Below are 20853 nucleotides of genomic sequence, written 5' to 3' on the forward strand. Positions count from 1 at the left end.
GAAACGTCGGGCGACTAGAGAGAGCTCGCTGGTCCTCCGCACGGCCTAGAGCGGCTCTGGGCCAGGCAGGGGCTTGGATTGGGCGGATCTCACGGTGGGGGTGGGAGTCGAAGCGTTACTTCCGGTCCGGGCGGTCCGGCTTCACCGGTGGGGAGGGGTTTCCGGGTCCGGACCCTACGAGTTCGGTTAGTGGCCGGTCCCTCCTTATGCCTTGTTTGCGGGGCGTCGGAGCGGAGTCTGAGCCCCAGCCCCGCCGCTTCTCGGGTCCGCTCCTCTTCCCCAGTCTCCGGGCGTGAGGTTAGAGGTGAGCGCTCTTCCTCTTATCCTAGTGAAGGAAAGTGACTGGACAGAGAGGGTGGCCCCACATCGGAGGGCCTTGAATGCCAGGTGTCATTCCTCGAATCTGGCCTTTACGTTGTACTCATAGGAGCCCCCACCCGACTTTATCGTTGACCAAGTGCTGTCCTTTCAACACACCGTGAGGAAGTCCGTAAAGATGCATACGAACAGGGCATCCTTGCCTGGAGATGGGCACAGGTAGATGGATTAGCTCTGGTCAGAAATAGTGACATCTCCAGACAGGAGAAAGAAAGGGTAAGGATGCCGAGAAGCAGAAGAGGGCAGTTGGTGTGAAGTTGGAGGTCGTTGATCTGTCTGACTCGGGGCTGAGGTTGGGTTTTGGGTACTTGAGAGAGGAAAAGATTTCAGATAGGAGGATTACAGAGGAGCAATGAAACCGCAGCTGAGATTATGACCTGTAAATGTATAGTAGCTGAATCAGTGGAATTGTGTGACTTCCTCCAGTAGTCTCTGGTACCCTTGGAGCAAGAACAGAGAAATTTGCATCTATCACGGTGTCTGTAGCTACTGTCCGTAGCATAGGAAGCTTTTCATAAATGCTTGTTGAATAAGTGAAATCGGATAATGGGAATTACATAGAGTTGGAGATTAGGTTCAGAACTGTGAAGGTTCGGTTAGGGTGGAGAATTCTAGTGAATCATTGAGGTGGGAGGCTGCAGTCCAGCCTGGATTTGGAGTTAAGTGAAGTGAAGGAGATACAGAGATTGTAAAGAGACTAAAGATCACAATGAGATGAAGACTTTAAAAGAAGTAAGAGAGGAAGAGATGGAAGAATTAGAGGTTATGACTTGAGAATAGAATTTCAAAGTCTAAGGTCTTAGAGGTGCAGTTCTGAGGTATCTCTCTAGGGTATAATTATGCCAGCATATGGCTGCATAAGGGTGGAGAAGAAGTTTAGAGTCCCATAGGTAAAGGAATTATGTGTTTATGGTGTTAGAGGAGTTGTTAATATGCATATTGAAGTTTTCAGGGATAAAAACTAAGATTAGAATAAAGAAGAATACTATAAGCCAGTTTAAAGTCAATAAGGAAGTTGGAAGAGTAACTAGAGTAACTGTAGAGCAGTGGTATCAAATTCAAAAAAGAAAGAGGTCCCTGCTGCCCACATATTGACTTAGAAAACCACAAATTAATACGTCATATTGTTTTTATTTTGTTAATTATTTCCCAATTCCATTTTAATCAGAACCTTGGCTACAAGCTCTGTGGCGATGATGGTCACAAGGATGGAAAGAGCATAATAATATAAAGTCCGGATTGCATGGACTTTAAGGGAGGAAAAGTTATTGAAGGATACTAGGAATATAGTCCTGAGGCCCCAAACAAAGGATGCTCAGGACTTCCCTCAGCCTTCCTAATATGATGCTCTTCTCATCCTCTCTGTCCCCCGAAGACCCAGGGGCTAGACCAAGCTCTCAATACCCAGGACAAACCACCAGAGATCCTGTTGTCTTTCCCACAAGCAGGATTTTAAATGTTCCAACCTGGTGTGAGCTCCCAGTAATAGTGAAGAGAAGAACTGTGGGTCCTGGAAATGTGGACACAAAGGAAGCTTCTGAAGGGAGAGGGCATGAGAAGGTGACTGCTCAGGTGAGTGAGAGAGAACTTACATTCATTCATTGCATACAAACGTACTGTGTACCTCGTTGTCAGGTCTCTTTTCAAATGAAATAAAAGGCTATTTTGTATTGTTTTAGAACTATTTAGATCCTTTCAACACCAAGAAGTTGGATATTAAGAATGTGACTACTGAGAACAAATCATCTGATTCTATTTAGCTACTTCCTCACTGGATTGAGTTTCCCTTCCTTACCTGCCTCAGCAGAAGAACAGGGGTCCTTTGACATTTTTTCCCTTTCTGTGCAGTTGACTTAAGGGTTCTCATCTTGTTCCATTTCCTTCCACTGTGTCACATTTTTTAAGGTACCATTTCATTTTTTTTCCAAGTAATTTATTCTTTTTTCCAATTACATATAAAAAATTTTAACATTTGTTTTTTAAATTTTTGACTTCCTAATTCTCCCCCTCCTTCCACTTCCCTCTTATTAAGAAAGCAAGCAATATGATATAGATGATACATGTGTAATCATGCAAAATATATCTCTATATTAGTCATGTTTTGAAAGAAAACATAGACCAAAAAAACCCAAGAAAAATAAAGTTTTTTTTAAAAAAAGTATGCTTCATTCTGCATTCAGACTTAAGGTACCATTTCTGTGTAGTCTCTGATATTTTGGTTGTTGTCTCACCTGAATGTGAATTTAATTCTTTGTGAATATGAATACCTAAGGTTCACCCCAGATATATACCAGTTCAGTCTTTTGGACTGGTGAGAGTGGGGAGAGGAAAGCAAAGGATCCTCAGTTGCTAGTACCTATTTCCAGAGCAAAGGCAAGCTGAGTATAGGGGACACTCAGATGAAAATATGCACAAAAAAGGTAGAAAGGGTATTCTTTGGGAATACCCTTTTAAAATACTTTGGAAGCCTCATCTACTCATTTAAAAAAAGACACATAGTTACCAGTAGGCTCAGACAAGAAGGGCAAACCTTTATGTAGTTGACTTAATAAATGCTCTTTACTTTCCTCTTACCAACTGCTTAATTTTCATGTTCCCCAATATTCTGTCCTTAACTGACTTTTCTCCTGTCTCTGCCTTTACTCCCATCTTCTGGTCATGTCTTTTAAAAATGTTGGTTGATGAGTTTCTTTTGCATTCTCATCAATCTTTTTAAAAGGCTGATTCATTTCCTCTGATCAGAATTGTTTGTGTCTTTGTATCCTCAATATTTCATTCTTGAAATCCTCTTCCCATCCCTCCTAGGCTTACTTCCCTGGTAAATTTTAGTCCACAGAATCCTACCCATACTTTTTTTTTTAATTCTTTGGATTCTATCCTCCCTAAAATTCTAGGTTTCATGTCAGACTGTTCCCAGCTTCCTCACTCACATATCATCTAAAAGAGAAAAAGTTACTTTCCTCAACATTCCTATTATTTTCTTTTTTTTGCAAGGCAATCAAGGTTAAGTGACTTGCCCAGGATCACACATCCTATCCTACCATGTGTCTGAGGCTGGATTTGAACTGAGGTCCTCCTGACTCCAGGGCCAGTGCTCTGTGCCACCTAGCTGCCCCAACATTCATATCATTTTCAACTCAACATCTAGTTCCTGCTCATTGGTGAGAATCAGATCCCAAATAGAATTTCCCTTTATTAGTTCTTTCACTTTTTGAAGAATGAAATTATCACTAAAGCAATCATTGCTTGCAGTTGCTTGCAGTGATTAACTTCTCTGCTTTGCTGCAGGAACCTGGATAATTGAACTCTCCCATCAGTGTTGTGAGAGGCTTAATAGAAAGAGGGCTGGACTGAGAGTTGGGGAGATCTGGGCTCAAGTCCCACCTTGGACAACTTTAAAGTCAATTCATGGAACACTTTGCCAGAATAAATGTATGGGTCTGACCTGTATGTTGACTCATCTGTATAACTGCAAAAAAGTTGCCTGTCCTGAACACTTAATTGCTAGTCTTGGAAGTGAACAGAGCTTAAGGCTAGAGCTTTCATAGTTTTTTATCTCTTCTATCTGCTCCCTCATTACCCAAATAACCATAGTTCTACTGTCTTTCATTTCTGAGGTACACTAAGGTTTACAAAGTCAGATTTTCCTCACAACAGCCTTAGGAGATAGGCAGTACAAGTAATGTGATTCCACTTTATGAAGAAGAGACTGAGACTCCTGAAGTTACCTGTTCCGTTTTGGAGAGCTCTTACTTGTTAGGACATCAAGCCTAAATCAGCCCCTTGGAAACTCCTAGCCATGACTCCTAGTTCAGCACTCAGGGGCTAAGCAGAACAAATCGAATCCAGCCTTTTCAATATTTAGGATCATATGATAGCTTCTTAGTCATTTCTTCTCCAGGTTAAACATCACCAGTTTCCTTCAATGAATCCTTACATGGTACAGCCACAAGACCCTTATGTGACTCAATCAGGCCCATCCTGGTTGTTTTTCTCTAGATCAGGGGTTTATAACTTGAAATAGGTGAACTTGTTTTTTCACTATGTTGATCACTGCATTTCAGTATAATTGGTTTCCTTTTTAATCCTATGTATTTTATTTTATGCATTTTAAAAACATTATTCCGAAAAGGTAGGCTTCTTCAGACTGACCTACCAAAGGCATCTATGACACAAAAAAGGTGGAGATCCTCTGCAGGTCCTCCTCAGATAAGGTGAACTAGATATCCTAATGAAAGGAAGCAAATTTAGCCTTTCATTTTCATTTGTATTTGTCAGATGAGACCTATGGCAAGAATATGGGTTTGAAAAAGAGTATACTTTATTCAGAAGAAACAGGATCGATAAAAGCCAAGGGGCAGGGGAGGTAGAATCCAAGTTAGTTTGTGTATTCCGGAAATACATTTATACCAACAAGATCCAAGAACTAAAGGAGAGAAACAGGCAGGGAGCATTCGAGTGACAATAGAGAGACAGAAAAAGCAACACCATCCTATGTTATAGACTACCAAGACAAAAAAGAAGAAATTCATAAGTCTCAGGAAAGAGCTAGCTAGTTTGGCATAAAGGGATTGAGTAGTGATGGGGGGTAGGGGTGCAGAGATACAGTACAGTAATGGAGCTTCAATGATCCTAACATTTGCTAGAGTTCTCTCTTTTTGGAAAGCAGAGCAGCTGGCTTCCTTAAAGGTTTGCCTAAGTGATAATTTCATCCTTCAAAAGGTGGAAGAAACAATGCAAAGAATTTAGTTTCTGGACCCAATTCTTATCAATGAAAAGGAATTGGTTATTGGGGTAGAAATGATGGAAATTTTGGGAGGAAATAACCATTCCATTTGTAATAGAGAAGAAGAAAGCGAGCTGGTAATAGGCTAACCTGCAGGATAGATTTGGGGACAGCAGATTTAGGACAGTCATCCCATGAGGCATGGGAAGCTCTCAAGAAGGAAATTCTGAAAATGCAAAAAGATTTTGTGTCAGAGTCAGTGTTCTGCATCAGAAGCAATGGATCACTCTGAGATGGCATTTAAACAAACAGTCTTTTTCACTAAAATTATACTTGAATACCCAGTGGGAGAAACATTTCTCAGAATTGCTCAAAAGCAGTCCAGAGGATAAAAACAGCTAATAGCCCCGGGCTAGAAGTAGAAAGGCTACTCTCCAAGGTCTCAGGATCTACAAAGCTCTTGCCTGGAGCTCCAGGAGCTGATAGCTGGGCCCTCAGTCAGTGTTCCTGGGAAGCTAGTGTTGCCCCTGCTGTCTAGGTCTGCACTACCATGCCAGGATTATGGGACGTAAGGGGTTAACTTACACCTCCACCAATATCCTCGTAACCAGAGTGGGTAGGCTGGAACTTAAAGCAACTTAGGTTTGCTTTGTTAATTTTTTTAACTTTCCTTTTATTTTTGGTGTCTACTGTTTCCACATCTATATATATATATATGTCCCCTCCCCCCATATGAGCCTTCTCTTAAAACAACAACAACAACAACAATAACAAACTAATTTAAATTTTCTAAAGACATGTATAGAAAGTAAAAGACCAGATGATGAAGGATGAATATAAGCACCTGGCATGATCCTATAAAAATTGAGTTAGGAAATCAGACTCTTAGAATTTGCCAAGGCTAGCATGTGATACTAAGAACAACAAAAGCACTTTTTTGTTTTATGTTTTGTTTTGAGCTCTATTATGTAGGGGAGCAAAGAGAATTGCAGAAGTAATAGAACTGTTGTTCACAATGGATAGAAAGGTAACTGATGATAGAGAGAACTAGCTCATGATTAATTCTGTTTTCTCTGCCAAGAAGAATGATTTGTATAAACTGAAAAAATCAGAATAGCATGGATAATAGGGATTTGAAATCCAAGATAAGTAGGAAGAGAATAGTTATTTGCACTTGAGTTTCAGGTCACCAGGACCAGACAAACTATATTCCAAATACTAAACAGAATTGGTAGATGAGGTAACAGAACTACTGTCAGTGATGTGATAGATAGATAGTGGAGAACAGGAGAGGTGCTGAACCAATAAAGGACAGATTTTGCCCTGATTTTTTTTTTAATTTTAAAGCTGAAACATATAGAATCTGCAAACTGTAAACCCATAAGCATCTTTTCAATTTCTTGACAAAATCCTGGAATGAGTTATTAACAAGGATGGCTAGTAAATATCAAGTAAAGGAAGCATCCTCCATCAAGAATAGCTAATTTCATTTCATTTTCTCACAGAAGAAAACTAGTAGATCAGGGCAATGATACAAATCAAGTCAACAAGCATACCATGTGCTAGGCACTGTGCTCAGCAGTGGGGGTATAAAGAAGGGTAAAAGTCTCTGTCCTCAGGAACTCACAATCTAAAAGAGGAGACAACATGCAAACAACTGTGTACAAACAAGATGTGTACAGGATAAACTGGAGATAAGCTCAGAAAATGTGAGCATTAAAGGAGACTGGAAAAGACTGCAGAAAGTGAGATCTTAGCTGAAACTTGGTGAAGCAGGGGACAGCATGTTAAACAAAGTTTCAGCCAATGAAAAGACAGAGTTAGGAGATGGCGTGTCTTGTGGGAGAAACAGCAAGAAGGTCAGTATCACTGTGGAGGGGAGTCAGGTATAAGACAACTAGAAAGGAAGGGGCCTGGTTCTGAAGGTCTTTTAAACACCAACAGATGGTTTTATATTTGATCCTGGAAGTAATAAGGAGCCTCTGAAGTTTGTTGAATAGTCTTATGATCATACCTGCTCTTTAGGAAGACCACTTTGACAGCCAAATGAAGGATGGACTGGAATGAGGAGAGACTTGGGGCAGGCAGATCAGCCAGTAGGTTATCACAGTAGTCTAGGCATGAGATGATGAGGGCTTGTAGTAAGGTGGTGCCAGTGTCATAGGGGAAAAGAAGGTTTATTTGAGAGATGCTGCAAAGGTAAAATTGACAGTTCTTGGCAACAGATTGTATGTCAGTGGCGAGAGAGTGGGGAGTCAAGGAGGACACCTAGGTTGAGAGACTGGGTGACTTGGAGGATGGCAGTTCCCTGGGCAGTAATGGGGAAGTATGCAAGAGGGAAGATATAGTTTACTATAATTTTTTTGACAAAAAGTTTGGGACTGTTTTGTGGGAAAGATAGAGAAATTTCACTGGACAATAATAGATGGATTTAGACCTATAACTAAATCCCAAAGGTAATTATTAACAGTTATTCAGTATCATCTGGGAAAGAGCTCTCAGTGGAGAGTCCCAAGTTCTGAGCTTGGCCCCTAATATTTAACGTTTTTCCTCAGTGACTTGAATAAAAGCATAAATGGCACTACTTCTCAGATTTGCAAAATTTTACAAAACTTGGAGATTTAATTAACATATTGGATGACAGGATCCAAAAAGAGCTGGAAATGCTAGAAAGTAGGCCTGGTTCTTAGATGGACTTTAATCAAGGTAAACATAAAGTCTTATACTTGGATTCAGAAACTTCCTTCATAAATATAAGATCAGGTAGGTGTGACTAGACAATAATTTGACTGGAAAAGATCTGTAGACTTTAGGTTACTGCAAACTTAATATTAATTAATAGTATGATATAAGTGAATCAATGGATCTGTGATTTCCTCTTTAGATTGTATTTCCCAGGTGAGAACTTCTGATTTGTAACGTATCTACCCTGACCCTAAGGTCACGCAGCTAGTTTATATCGGTAGCAGAAGTTGAACCCAGTCTTGAACTCCATGTCCAGTAGATTATTCACTGCCTCAGGATATCTCTAATTGAAAAAAACTCAAAAGGAAAAAACAACTGTCTTTTCTAATGTCCGTGTAAATCACCCAGAAATTGATTGTTTGCTGGTCCACATGGGAAAACAGGTAATTAGAGAAAAATAACAGATTTAGATAGGTTAGTAGGAAATAAAAATAAAAAGGTAAAGACCCTAGGTGGCACAGTGGATAGAGCTCTGGTCTTGGAGTCAGGAGGACTTGAGTTCAAATCTGGCCTCAGACATTTGACACTTACTAGCTGTGTGACCCTGGGCAAGTCACTTAACCCTGATTGCCTTACCAAAAAGCAAATAAAAAAAATTCATAAAAAGGTATAGACCCACATGAAAGCTGAATAGTATTAAATAATCAAATAGGTAATTAAAGAAACAGTAGTGAGTTACCTCAAATCATTAACAAATGATAACACAGATACTACATTTCAAAATTTGTGGGATGCATCCAAAGTAGTACACAGACACAGATCTTTAATGCTGAATGGCTATAATGTTAAATAGCCTCATGACCACTCACTCTCTTTGAGTCTTTTTGATAACTCTGTATCCATTTTATGCCCACTAATTTTGTCCCTCAGAACTCTATCCTGGGTCTTGTCTTTTTTCTTTATACTATTCATGCTTAATGGTTTTATCAGCTATTGTAGGTTCAATTACTATATTTATAAAAATGATTCCTAATTCCAACCCTAATCTCTCTCCTGAGTTCCTATCTGCTACCATCTATCTTTTGAACATCTCAGATGTCCTATAGGCATCTCATGCTGAGCGTGTCCAAAACAGAGCATAGTATCTTTTCCCCAAAACTTGCCCTCTTACCAACTTTCTTATTACTGTTGATGGTATTACCATCCTTCCAGTCATCCAGACTCACTACCTTGGTGTTATCTTCAACTTCTCACTTATACTTACCCTATATATCCAGTCTGTATGTGCCAAATTTTGTCATCTTTACCTTTGTATCATTTCTCACACATTTATCCTCTTCATTCATATAGCCACTGCTCTAGTTTGGAATCTCTTCACCTCTCACTTGGACTATGGCAAATGCTTTCTGGTTGGTCTCTTCCCAATCTAGTCTGTTTTTCGCTCAGCTGCCAAAGTAGTTTTCCTGATGCTCAGGTCTGAACAGGTCACACACACAAGCCACCCCTACTTCCATTTAATAAACTCCAGTGACTCCCTTTTACTTCCAGGATCAAATATAAAATCATCTAGCATTTAAAGACCTTTGCAACCTGGCCCCTTTCTACCCAACACCTTATTCCTTTCCACAAATTCTACAATTCAGCCAGTCAGTCAGTAAGTATTTATATATGCCAGGCACTGTGCTAAATGCTGGGATACAAAGAAAGGCAAAAGATATTCCCTTCCCTTTAAGAGTTTGCAATCTAATGAGAGAGAAAGTGTGCTATAGGTATTTTAGTTAGGGCTTGAAGGAAGCCAGGAGGTAAAGGTGAGGAGGGAGAGCATTCTAGGCATGAGAATTGGCCTGTGTCCTGGAGTCTGGAGTCTTGTTGAGGAACGGCAAGGAAGCCAGTGTCACTGGATTGAAGAGTATGGATGGAGAGGAGTTATATAGGGTGTGAGAAGACTGGAAAGGGCAAGATGGATTTGGAGCCTAAATTACAAAGGGCTCTGAACTCTAGACAAAAGATTTTATGTAGAGGATCTTGTAAGTGAAAGGGAGCCACTGGAATTTATTGAGTCCAAGTCAAACCTATACTTTATGAAAATCACTTTAGTAGCTGAATGGAGGAGGGATTGGAAAGGAAAGAGACTTGAGGCAGGCCAACCCACCAGCAGACTGTTGTGTTCAGTTGTTTTTCAGTTGTGTCTGACTCTCTGTGACCCCATTTGGAGTTTTCTTGGCAAAGGTACTGCAGTGGTTTGCCATTTTCCTTTCCACAGATGAGGAAACTGAGGCAAACAGGGTTAAGTGACTTGCCCAGGGTCACACAGCTAGTAAGTGTCTTGAAGCTAGATTTGAACTCAAGGAGAGAATTCTTGTCTCCAAGTGCAGTATTCTATCTACTATGCCACCTCGCTGCCCAGCAAGCTATTGCAATGGTCCAAGTATGAGGTGATGAGGGCCTGTACTAGAGGGGTGGCCGTGTCAGAAGAGAGAAGGAAGCATATTTGAAAGATGCTGCAAAGGTGAAATTGACAGGCCTTGACAGCTGCTTGCATGTGGGGAGCAGGAGTGAAACGTAGTCAGGAGTTGGGCATGACACTTGGGTTGTGAGCCTGGGGCATTGGGTGGTGGTGCTCTGAACAGTAGTAGAGATGTTGGGAAGGGGAGGGTTGTGCTGTCCTTCACATGACATTCCATGGCCAACTTAACTTTATCATATGTGAAGGGCAGGATATTCAGGACCCCAGCCTGGAGAAAGAATGCATATTCAAGGTAGACAGAGAGCACTCCAGTTTGACTAGACCATAAGATATGTGAAACAGTGTAATATAAGAAGGCTGGAAAGATAGAGTGGCATCAAATTATGTAGAGCCTTGACTGCCTTGCAAAGGAATTTGAACTTTATTTGGCAAGCAGTAGGGAGCCACTAAAGATTTTTGAGCAGAGGAGTGATATGTCCAAGTCTATACATAAGTAAGATTATTCTAGCAGTATTACAAAGGATTGATTGGACCTGAAAGGATCTGTTAGTAAGTCATTGTAATAGTCTAGGGGCAACTGATAATGAAGGCCTGTACTAGGGTGGTGGCAGAGGGATGAGATGAGATGAGATAAATGTAGGAGATCAAATCAGTACTTATTAAAGGGCCTCCCATGTAGAAGAGGTCCAAAATGCACTTGACCTTCTCACTCTCACCACACTAGTATACTTATTTTCCTCCAGACATTCCTTGTATTCCCCCTAACTCTGTATCTTAAGACACAATTCAGGGTGTTTACAATTAGGCAGACCCACAGTAGGCATGTGTGGTATGTCAGACTCAGAATTGGTGCATAGTCTATCATAATTAGAATGCATAGTTAAAACTGACAACCGTCAAGTCAATAAGTCACCCTGTAAACTCTTGAGGGGAGGACTGGCGAATTGTAAAACAGAACTCCTCTCTACCTCTCTCCTCTTTTCCCTTCAGTAATAGTTCCTGCTGAACACCTAGAGGAGAGCTGAGGTCAGATGATGGCATCCAAGTTCATACCAGCTGAGCCAAAGGTAAGCTCTCTCCCTCCAGCAACCCATCACTGCTGCATCTCAGACCTCATCTGAGCAAGGGAGTTCCCCTGTCCCTATAATTAACATACATGCAAACACCACTTTTAGTCAGGGTTTCACATATACTTCCCTATGATTAATATACATTCAAGCAAATATTTATTCATATTATATCACCCTTCTTTCCATAAGTAACATGTATGTAGACACTTATTCAACTATACATGTGTGTACCATTGCATATAATCAGCACACATGCAGAAGCACATACACATACCTTATCACTGCCTGCTTGTACTACTTTTTTTAATACTTTTTTCCAATAACATGTAAAGACAATTTTTAACATTGGTTTTTTAATAGTATTTTATTTTTTCCCAATTACACATAAAGATACTTTTTAACATTCATTTTTTATAAGATTTTGAGTTCCAAATTTTCCTTCCTCCCCCCTCAAGATGGCAAGCAGTCTGATATAGGTTATATACAATCGTTAAACATATTTCCACATCAGTCATTAACATCAGTTTTTAAATTGAGTTCCAAATTCTCTCCCTCCTTTCTTCCTCCCCTTCCTTCTTTCTTGAGAAAGCAAGTAATTTAATATAGGTTATACATGTGTAGTCATGCAAAACATATTTCTATATTAGCCATGTTGTGAAAGAAAAAACAAACCAAAAAAAAGCACAAGAAAAACAAAGTTAAAAAAAGTTCTTTTCCTCATAATTCCTCAGAATTATGTTGGATCATTGTATTGCTAAGAAAATCAAATCATTCACAGTTGATCACTGTACAATATTGCCATTGCTATGTACAATGTTCTCCTGGTTCTGCTTGATTCACTTTGCATTAGTTCATGTAAGTCTTTCCAGGTTTTTCTTTTTTTTTTTTTTAATTTTTAGGTAATTGGGGTTAAGTGACTTGCCCAGAGTCACACAGCTAGTCAGTGTCAAGTGTTTGGTCTGAGGCCGGATTTGAACTCAGGCCCTCCTGACTTCAGGGCTGGTGCTCTATCCACTGCGCCACCTAACTGGCCCTCAGGTTTTTCTGAGAGCATCCTACTCGTCATTTCTCATAGTACAATAGTATTGCAACACAATCATATACCACAACTTGTTCAGCTGTTTCCCAGTTGATGGGCATCCCCTCAATTTCCAATTCTTTGCCACTGCCTGTACTGTTTCAATAGTCCTTTCTCATCATACTTTCATAATCACATACACACTGCTACTGAACCTACATGCCATCAGATGTTCCTCTTGCTTAAGGTTCTTCTCCTCTTATTAGTGCTAAACCTTGGAAGCCTGTCTTGGGCTGCAGCAGGAATCTCTTATTTCAGGCCCTTGTGACATTCGTGGATGTAGCCGTGAATCTCACCCAGGAGGAGTGGCATCTTTTGGGCCCTGATCAGAGGAGTCTCTACAGGGATGTGATGCTGGAGAATTATGGCAACATTGTTTCACTGGGTAAGGCTTTCCTAGGACTCAGATTTCGCTTTTCTACAAATCAAAATAGCTTGAAAAAAAAATTTATGAGGTTCTAACTGTAAAATTAATTCTTCTGTCTTTTTAAATTATCAGATACTTTAAAATGAAATAATTTCACTTTCTTTACAATTACAAATACAATTTTATATGTAAAATTCTTACTCTAATTTTGAGACCTTATTACTAAAACGTACTCAAAATCTAAATTTCCATACTAGAAACATTTGGAAGCCAGTCATATACATATGTATATAGTTCTTAAAGAAAACAGTCTAATCTTGTTACTTTCTCAAAATTTACTATTCCAATTAATAGGAAACTTTTCCATTACATCTTTGTCTTATTACTTTTGTCTAATTTCCCCCTTTAAGAAGATGTCATCCCTATATTACAATTTGACCACAAATACAGATTAAAATTATAAGATTTTTCATACTTTCATACTTCACAATTCAGAGATGTTCCAGCATCAATCTATTAATTAGTAGATTTAATATTGTAATTACAAAACTTCTACTGCTCACTTGCCCAGATTATAGAAATTTGCTATGAAAGGAAAAGGAGGGATATAGTTAGAACAGTGTCAGGATTGGTCCCTTCAAGAGCACAGATTAACCTGACATATACCATAAAAGGAGGAGTGGGGGGTGGAATTTGCTTAGCTCTGTTTGATTCCAGGCATCAGTCATATCTGACAGCCATTCATGCAGTCACAGCATATCAAAGGTCAGGATCAGGATTAATCAGATGAAGAAATTTCCTGTTCAGAAAGGAAATAGTACAATGGGACAGCTAAGTCAATAGGATCCTACCTTAGGCCATACCAAGGTCATGCCCTCAACTTTTCCCAGGGACAGACAGCTAAATTGCAGCTTATGCCATTTTCTGCTATTGGCTTCATGACAGTTCAGACAACCATCCCTGTAGTCAAAACTCAAAACAATAGTAAACTATAGTCCCAAGAGTTTTTGTCTCAAATAGAAAAATTTCACTAACCACATCTTAGGGCTTAAATACTATTAATTTCTCATGTTTCCCTAATAGTTACATTTCATTTATCCTTTACTTATAAATTAAAACTAACCACATTCTGGAGTTTCAGACATACAGAAAATACCTGATAGTTGCCTCATATTAAAATATTGAAGTTATATCTTTAAACCACCCTATACATTTAATAATTTTTATAAATGATTGCCAAAAATTTTCAAATGAAAACCCTTAATTATAGTAAACTTAGTATTATCTGTTTTGAAACAAAATATACCCCATTAAATATTTAACAGTCTAGAGAATTCATTTGAGTTTCTAGTCCAGGCTGAGAGATGTATTACTTTTGTTCCTCGTACCAAGAAACATGCCTGATGGATACAGTAGAAGTGGGTAGTTTCCTTGAGCTTTTCCTTAATCTGCACCTTCTCCCTTCTCTAAACTTCTTGTAAGAAATTCTACCCTGCCCTTGGCCCAGGACGCTTACCAGAGTCTAATGTGGACATCCCAGAGGTGTAAATTTCCTGCCCAGCTAGTGTGTACAGGACACATAAGTTAATTGTTCTTTTGTGCTCACATCAGCAATATACTTATGCCCCATGAACTCTCAGAGGGACAGATTCTTAAGATACTTCCAGAGGGTGCTCAGGTCTTTGTCATAATCTCTACATACACTGCCTTTGACATCTTAGCTAGCCTCTGTATACCCAGAGGCTGAGAATGAATTTGGGAAAGGTCTGTGTATGCGGGACAATCCACCAGGTCCAGTTTCCTTCTCCATGAGCAGGATTTCAAGTAACTAAACCTGATGTGATATCTCAACTGGAACGAGGGGAAGAGCCATGGGTCCTGGACACACAAGGAGCTGAAGAGAAAAAAGTTCTAAGAGGTGACTGCTTAGGTGAGTGAGAACCTTTCCTTCATTCAGTCACTGAACACATATTTACTGCATGTCTTCTATATGCTCAACAACATACTGTACATAGTTATTGGATATACAGAACATAAAATGGCAGATTGCCTTGGCAAAAAGATGTAGTCCATAAATTCCTGCACAATAGAAAGCATGCTTTGTGTGTGTAAAATCTACAACAGGACTGTCATCTAATCCCTGCTCATTTACACTTCTAAGATAATCTCATACTTTTGGGGATCCCTTTACTTGCTATGTCATCCCAGGCAGAAAAAGTTTGACAGAATCATTGACTTATTCCATGACCCTCTTCTCCTCATGACCTTCTAGGGTCATGGATTTGTCTAAGTTCTTTGAGCCTATGTGGCTGTGGCTAGCAGCTACAAGAAAAGAACTTGCACAATTGGTGATGTAGGCCTGAAGTATTAAAACTGTATGTAGAGTTAAGAGTCATCTGCATAGAGATAATTGAACCTATTAGGAATGTAAGAGGGGAAAGAAGGAGGTGGGGAGAGAGAGAGAGAAAGAAAGACAGAGAGAGAACAAACGAGAACAAATTAATCCTTTGATATTCATTTTAAAGAAATTAATGAAGATCCAACAAAGATGCTGAGAAAGTATTAGGAAATACAAGAGAGAATGGTATCACAGAAACTGAGGGAGGAAATGGTATACAGAAGGAAAGGGGATGATTTGTCAACAGTTTCAGAAACCATAGGCAGTAGATAAGGGACATAAATAGTCCTGCCATACTCTCTACAGTAGTCAGACTACTTCTGTAATATTGTGTTCAGTCGTAGACACCACATTTTAGGAAGGACACAGACAAACTGGAGTATGTCCTCTTTGAAAAGAGTGACTAGAATGAAGAGAAGACTAGAGATATGCCCTTTGAGGATCAGTTGAAGGAACTAGGAGATATTTTTCTTGGAAAAGAGAAGACTTGGGGGCAGCTAGGTGGCACAGTGGATAGAGCACCAACCCTGGATTCAGGAGGACCTGAGTTCAAATCCGGCCTCAGACACATAACATTTACTAGCTGTGTGACCTTGGGCAAGTCACTTAACCCCATTGCCTAGCAAAAAAAAAAAGAGAGAGAGAGAAGACTTAGTGGAGAGGTGATAGTCTTCAAGTATTTGAAGGGGTTATATAGAAGAAATTAGACTTGTTTTGTTTAATCCCAGAGAACAGTACTAGGAATAATGTATGGAAGTTGTAAAGAGACACACTGAGGCTTGGTGTGAGAAATCTTTCTAATGAGTAGAGCTATCTAAAAGTGTAATGGGCTACCCCAGAAGGTATGTGGTTGATCCTCACAGGAGGTTTTCAAGCAGAGGTTTGGATGATAATTTGTTGGGAATGTTGTAGAAGGAATTCTTGTTTGGGGATGGTCTGGACTAGATGGTTTCTAAGGTCCTTTCAAACCTGCAAATTCTATGATCTGAGAAGTTAACACCATTGATTAATTAAATTTAACCCCAGAAAAGAGTAATAAATGCACCTCTCTCCCTTCATTGCAGAGGCAGTAGAATATTGCATATAACTTTAATTAAAGTTGACATATTGGTTGGTTTTATTAAGTTGTTCTTCCCCCCCTTTTTTTAATCTTTGTTACAAGAGAAGTCTTGCAGGGTTGTGATATAAGAACAAAAATCATCAATATTTTAAAGAACAAAGAATCATTGGTAACTTTTAAAGAGTAATTTTAGTGGTATGGTCAGTGGCCATATTGAAAGGGCTTAAGAAACAAACAGACAGTGAAAGTGGAGGCAGTGAGTATAGACAACATTATATATTTGGCAGTGAAAGGGTTATAAAACATAAGATGATTAACTTGAGAGCGATGGTATGTGAAGAATTTCTTTTTGTTTTTAATAAGAATGGGAGAGCTCATTATATTTGTGGGCAAAGGAGTGAGGGAGAAATTGAAGATGAAAGTAAGGGAGTGATTGATGGGGCAAGCTCCTGAAGAAGACAGGAGTAATTGGGATCAAGGATATAAGTTGGAGGAAGTTAGCCAATATAAGGAAACATTCCACTTCTTCCTTAGATATTGTGCATTGGAGGTGAGGTAAAGATGGAGTAAGGGAAAAGAAGGGATCTCATACTGTGAATGGCCTTCATTTTTATCAGTAAAGTAGTATGCAGAGTCATCTGTTGAGAGGAGGAGGTTCAGGAGGTAGTACTGTAGACTTAAGAAAGGAAAAGGTTTCAAACACCTGCTTTGGGTAACATAATAGAGATTCGATCAAGGAAAAATATAAAGATTGCCATGTATCAGAGAAGAGCAGTTGAGATTAAATAACATCAGTCTGTGGTGGGACCCAGTCAGCATGTTTTCATGACATCATTCAGCAGCATGCAACAGCTCAAGAGTAAAAGCAGAAAAAGCAGCTGTTGGAAGTGGCTCAGAGTTGAGGATTAGCATGATGTGAAGGGCAAGACAAGAATATTAAACTTAGATGAGAATACATAGTGGAACTAATTAACTTACGGGGTGAAGACTGAGAATGAAAGAAATAAGGCCTGAGTAGGGGTGATGGACTGGTAGAACAGAAAGAGCTAGAGGGACCTCAAGTCACAATGAAAACAAAGAACAGGTTTTAGAAGAATGAGACAAGAGGGGATGGAATGATGAAGATTATGATAAAGAGAGGAAAGTTTCAGAGTTCAGGGTCATGGAAATGACACAATTTGGGGAGATTTTGAGGTCTGAGATGTGACTGCCCCCTGTAGGTAGCTTAGGTGGGGTGAAAGTTACAGATTGTGAGAACTAAGACAATGATGATCGGAGAGGCCATGAGTCCACCGAATATGTAGATCAGCTGAAGTAACTGGGGATGTTTAGCCTAGAAAAGAGAAGACTTAAGGGGGACATGATAGCTATCTTCAAGTATCTAAAGGGCTTTTGAGTAGAGAAGAGATTAGACTGGTTCTGTTTGACCCCAGAAGGAAGAAGCAGGAGCAATGGGTAGAAATTACAAGGAGGCAAATTTAAATTTGATGTCATTTCTTCTACTCTCCCCTCATGGCCTCCTAAGCTCTGCTTGTTCTAGATTGATGTATCCTATTACCAGGCAGATTTCTGTGATTTGTTCCTGTGAGTAGAGGATGAGGATGACTGATAGAAGCAAGGTCAGGGGGAGCATGGGAAAATTCCATGGTCATTGTCAGCCTCTCAAACTATGGAAGCCTAATTCCTCAGTTGCCTTTTGGACATTCCCAAATGAGTTACTCTTAGCACAGATATACATATACCTCTCTAGCTATCATATGGTCTTGACTATAGTTCTAGACCTGTCCCTGTCTGAAGTTTGTTTTTCTTTACTCTTTTAGCTTCATGTCTTTAGTAAATCTTCAGTTCAGTTCAATTAATATGCATTTGTTGAGTGTCAGGTAGGTGTATTTATGTTAAAACACTGTGATGAGAGTATCTTGTTCACAAAATATCTAGGATAAACCAGCCCCTGGATGGTCTTATTTATACATCTCTAATTATACCTCTCCATTCTGTGAAGCTAGCTTGAGATTTGTCAGTAGCATGTCCCTCTAGAAGATTGTTATGTAATTGTCTTATCTATGCCCCCAAAATGTCCTTAGTCTCAGAATAAAGCAGATAATGTTTATGTTTTGTTTTCACTGTTTCAGATTGTGAAACCCAGACTGAGAGTGAGGATTTGTCTCCAAAACAAGAAATTTCTGATGAGCTGAAGTGCCAAAGTCTGATATTGCACAGACTCAGAGGACTTTTGCCTCAAGCACCCACATTTGGAGAAGCTGTTGAAAATGAGGACAGGTTAAAGGATGTGTGGAGATCTCCTGCAGGGAGGAACCTAAGGACATGCCTTTCCCAGAAGAGAGGCTTCAGGCCAGTGCCAGTGGTCCATCAAAAACCTCTCATATTGGAAAGAGGTCAGGAATGGAGTGAATTTGGGAAAAATCTCAGTTTGAGCATGACCCCTGTAAGGTATCAAAAAGTTTCTTCAGAATGGAGACCCCAGCAATGTGATGAAATGGGCCAAATATTTGAACAAAATTCAGAATTAATTACATATCAGAAAGAACAAACAGAAGAAAAGCCCTCTAAAGCTAAAGTATATTGGAAAGCGTTTACTCAGAATTCAAACCTCATTGAACTTCAGAGAATTCATACCAGAGAGGAACCTGGTGAGTGTGATGCCAATGAAGAAACTTTCAACCAGTCATCAATCCTTATCAAGAAGGAGAAAGTGCTTAATGGGGAAAAACCTTATGAATTTAATGAATGTGGAAATACCTTTAACACACAGTTATCCCTTATTCAAAACCATAAAATCCCCACTTTAGAGAAACCTTATCAGTGTACAGAATGTGGGAAAGCCTTTAGCTTGAAAGGAAACCTTATTCGACACCAGAGACTTCACACTGGAGAGAGACCATTTGAGTGTAATGAATGTGGAAGTGCCTTCAGTTTGAAGGGAAACCTTATTCGACATCAGAGACTTCACACAGGTGAGAAACCATTTGAGTGTACTGAATGTGGGAAAGCCTTCACTCGAAGCACTGCCTTTATTCTTCATCAAAGACTTCACACTGGCGAGAAACCCTATGAGTGTACTGAATGTGGGAAAGCCTTCAGCCAGGAAGGAAACCTTATCCAGCATAAGCGATTTCACACTGGTGAGAAACCCTACCAGTGTAATGAATGTGGAAAAGCCTGTAGTGATCGAACATCCCTTATTCATCATCAGAGAATTCACACTGGAGAGAAACCTTATCTGTGTAATGAATGTGGAAAATGCTTCAGCCAGAGTTCAATCCTTATTAAACATCAGAAAATTCATACAGGGGAAAAGCCCTATGAGTGTAATGAATGTGGAAAGGCCTTCATTCTAAAATCTTGCCTTTTTAGACACCAGAGAATTCACACTGGAGAGAAACCATATCAGTGTAATGAATGTGGGAAAGCCTGTAGTGACCGGACGTCCCTTATTCACCACCAGAGAATTCACACTGGAGAAAAACCTTATGTATGTAATGAATGTGGGAAAGCTTTCAGCCAGAGCTCAAGCCTCATCACACACCAGAGAATTCACACTGGAGAAAAACCTTATGAGTGTAATCAGTGTGGAAAAACTTTTAGTGCATCTTCAAACCTTATTCAGCATCAGAGAATCCACTCTGGAGAGAAACCTTATGAATGCATAAAATGTGAGAAAACTTTCATTTTGAAGTCTTACCTCATTAGACACCAGAGGATTCACTCTGGAGATACCTTGTGAAGGAAGACACCTTTGGGGGAGAGCCTTCGGTATGCATTCTTCCATTACTTGGCATCAAAAATGTCACATTGGCGACACACCGCATGGTTGTAAAAGAACCACAAAACTTTTATAATAATAATGATTGTGATCAAGTCTTTATCCAGCACTTCAGTCTTATTCACCATTAGAAAAGTTTTCTGGAGAAGAAAACTCTGTGATGTACTTTTAGTAATAATGTTCACTTTGCAAATTAAGCTCTTATAGAGGTCCTTTTGCTTCTCAAAATACTGCCTATGTGATTTAAGTATGCTGCAACTGGATGGTGTCTGCCACATAAACTGAACTTAGAGTTTCATGTCCTGGTAATCTTGGCTCTTGTAAGAGGGTATTTTTACCTCCTCAAACACTACATGTGTCATGTGTGATTGATGTTTTCTCCCACTCAGTGATTGTATGGTGCTGGCTGACAGATGAATTTGAACTACAGGCTTCATATTCATGAAAGTTTCTCACATTTTTTCCGCATGAATTTCAACATTGTTTTATATTTTGAAAAGTCTTGATTAACTAAGGTAAATTAGGTGACTTTAGAGAAACACTATATCTAACTAAACACAGTATTTTAGAGGACATTTGTTAACCAATTTCTAGGCTTCAGTTAGGTAGCTTTCCTCCTTTGGTAGTTCTTTATCTTTTATCCTTGTACATGGCCACAGGGAGAAAGATGTGACACTTTTCAATAACATCATGATGACAGCAGTTTATTCTGTTTAATTTTTTGTTTGTGTGTGTTATTCTGTTGTATTAGATGAAGTTCATTTAACTGCTTTGGCAGTTTGTATTTGAAGGTATTAGTAGTAGTGACAATGCATGTCACAGTTACTTAACTTTGTATCA

General features: G+C 39.5%; 1 protein-coding gene across 4 annotated transcripts; it reads left to right on the forward strand.

Moving 5' to 3' along the window:
• The first annotated feature begins 132 nt into the window (after positions 1 to 132).
• On the forward strand, positions 133 to 20715 carry LOC110214108 (uncharacterized). 4 transcript variants are annotated; one of them, XM_020994809.2, is made up of 6 exons: positions 133 to 304; positions 1827 to 1950; positions 11247 to 11323; positions 12663 to 12789; positions 14588 to 14701; positions 18362 to 20715. In XM_020994809.2, exons 3-6 carry the CDS (start codon positions 11288 to 11290, stop codon positions 19972 to 19974), a joined length of 1890 nt encoding a protein of 629 aa, XP_020850468.1. In that variant the 5' UTR covers positions 133 to 304; positions 1827 to 1950; positions 11247 to 11287; the 3' UTR covers positions 19975 to 20715. The 4 variants fall into 4 exon arrangements, with proteins under 4 accessions (XP_020850468.1, XP_020850470.1, XP_020850471.1 ...); XM_020994812.2 differs by lacking the exon at positions 133 to 304 and adding an exon at positions 3373 to 3539 and having other exon boundaries at positions 1519 to 1950; XM_020994811.2 differs by lacking the exon at positions 1827 to 1950.
• Positions 20716 to 20853: the final 138 nt, after the last annotated feature.

The sequence above is a fragment of the Phascolarctos cinereus genome, unplaced genomic scaffold (genome assembly GCF_003287225.1).
Source record: "Phascolarctos cinereus isolate Bilbo 61053 unplaced genomic scaffold, phaCin_HiC Scaffold_4;HRSCAF=312, whole genome shotgun sequence".
Lineage (NCBI taxonomy): Eukaryota > Metazoa > Chordata > Mammalia > Diprotodontia > Phascolarctidae > Phascolarctos > Phascolarctos cinereus.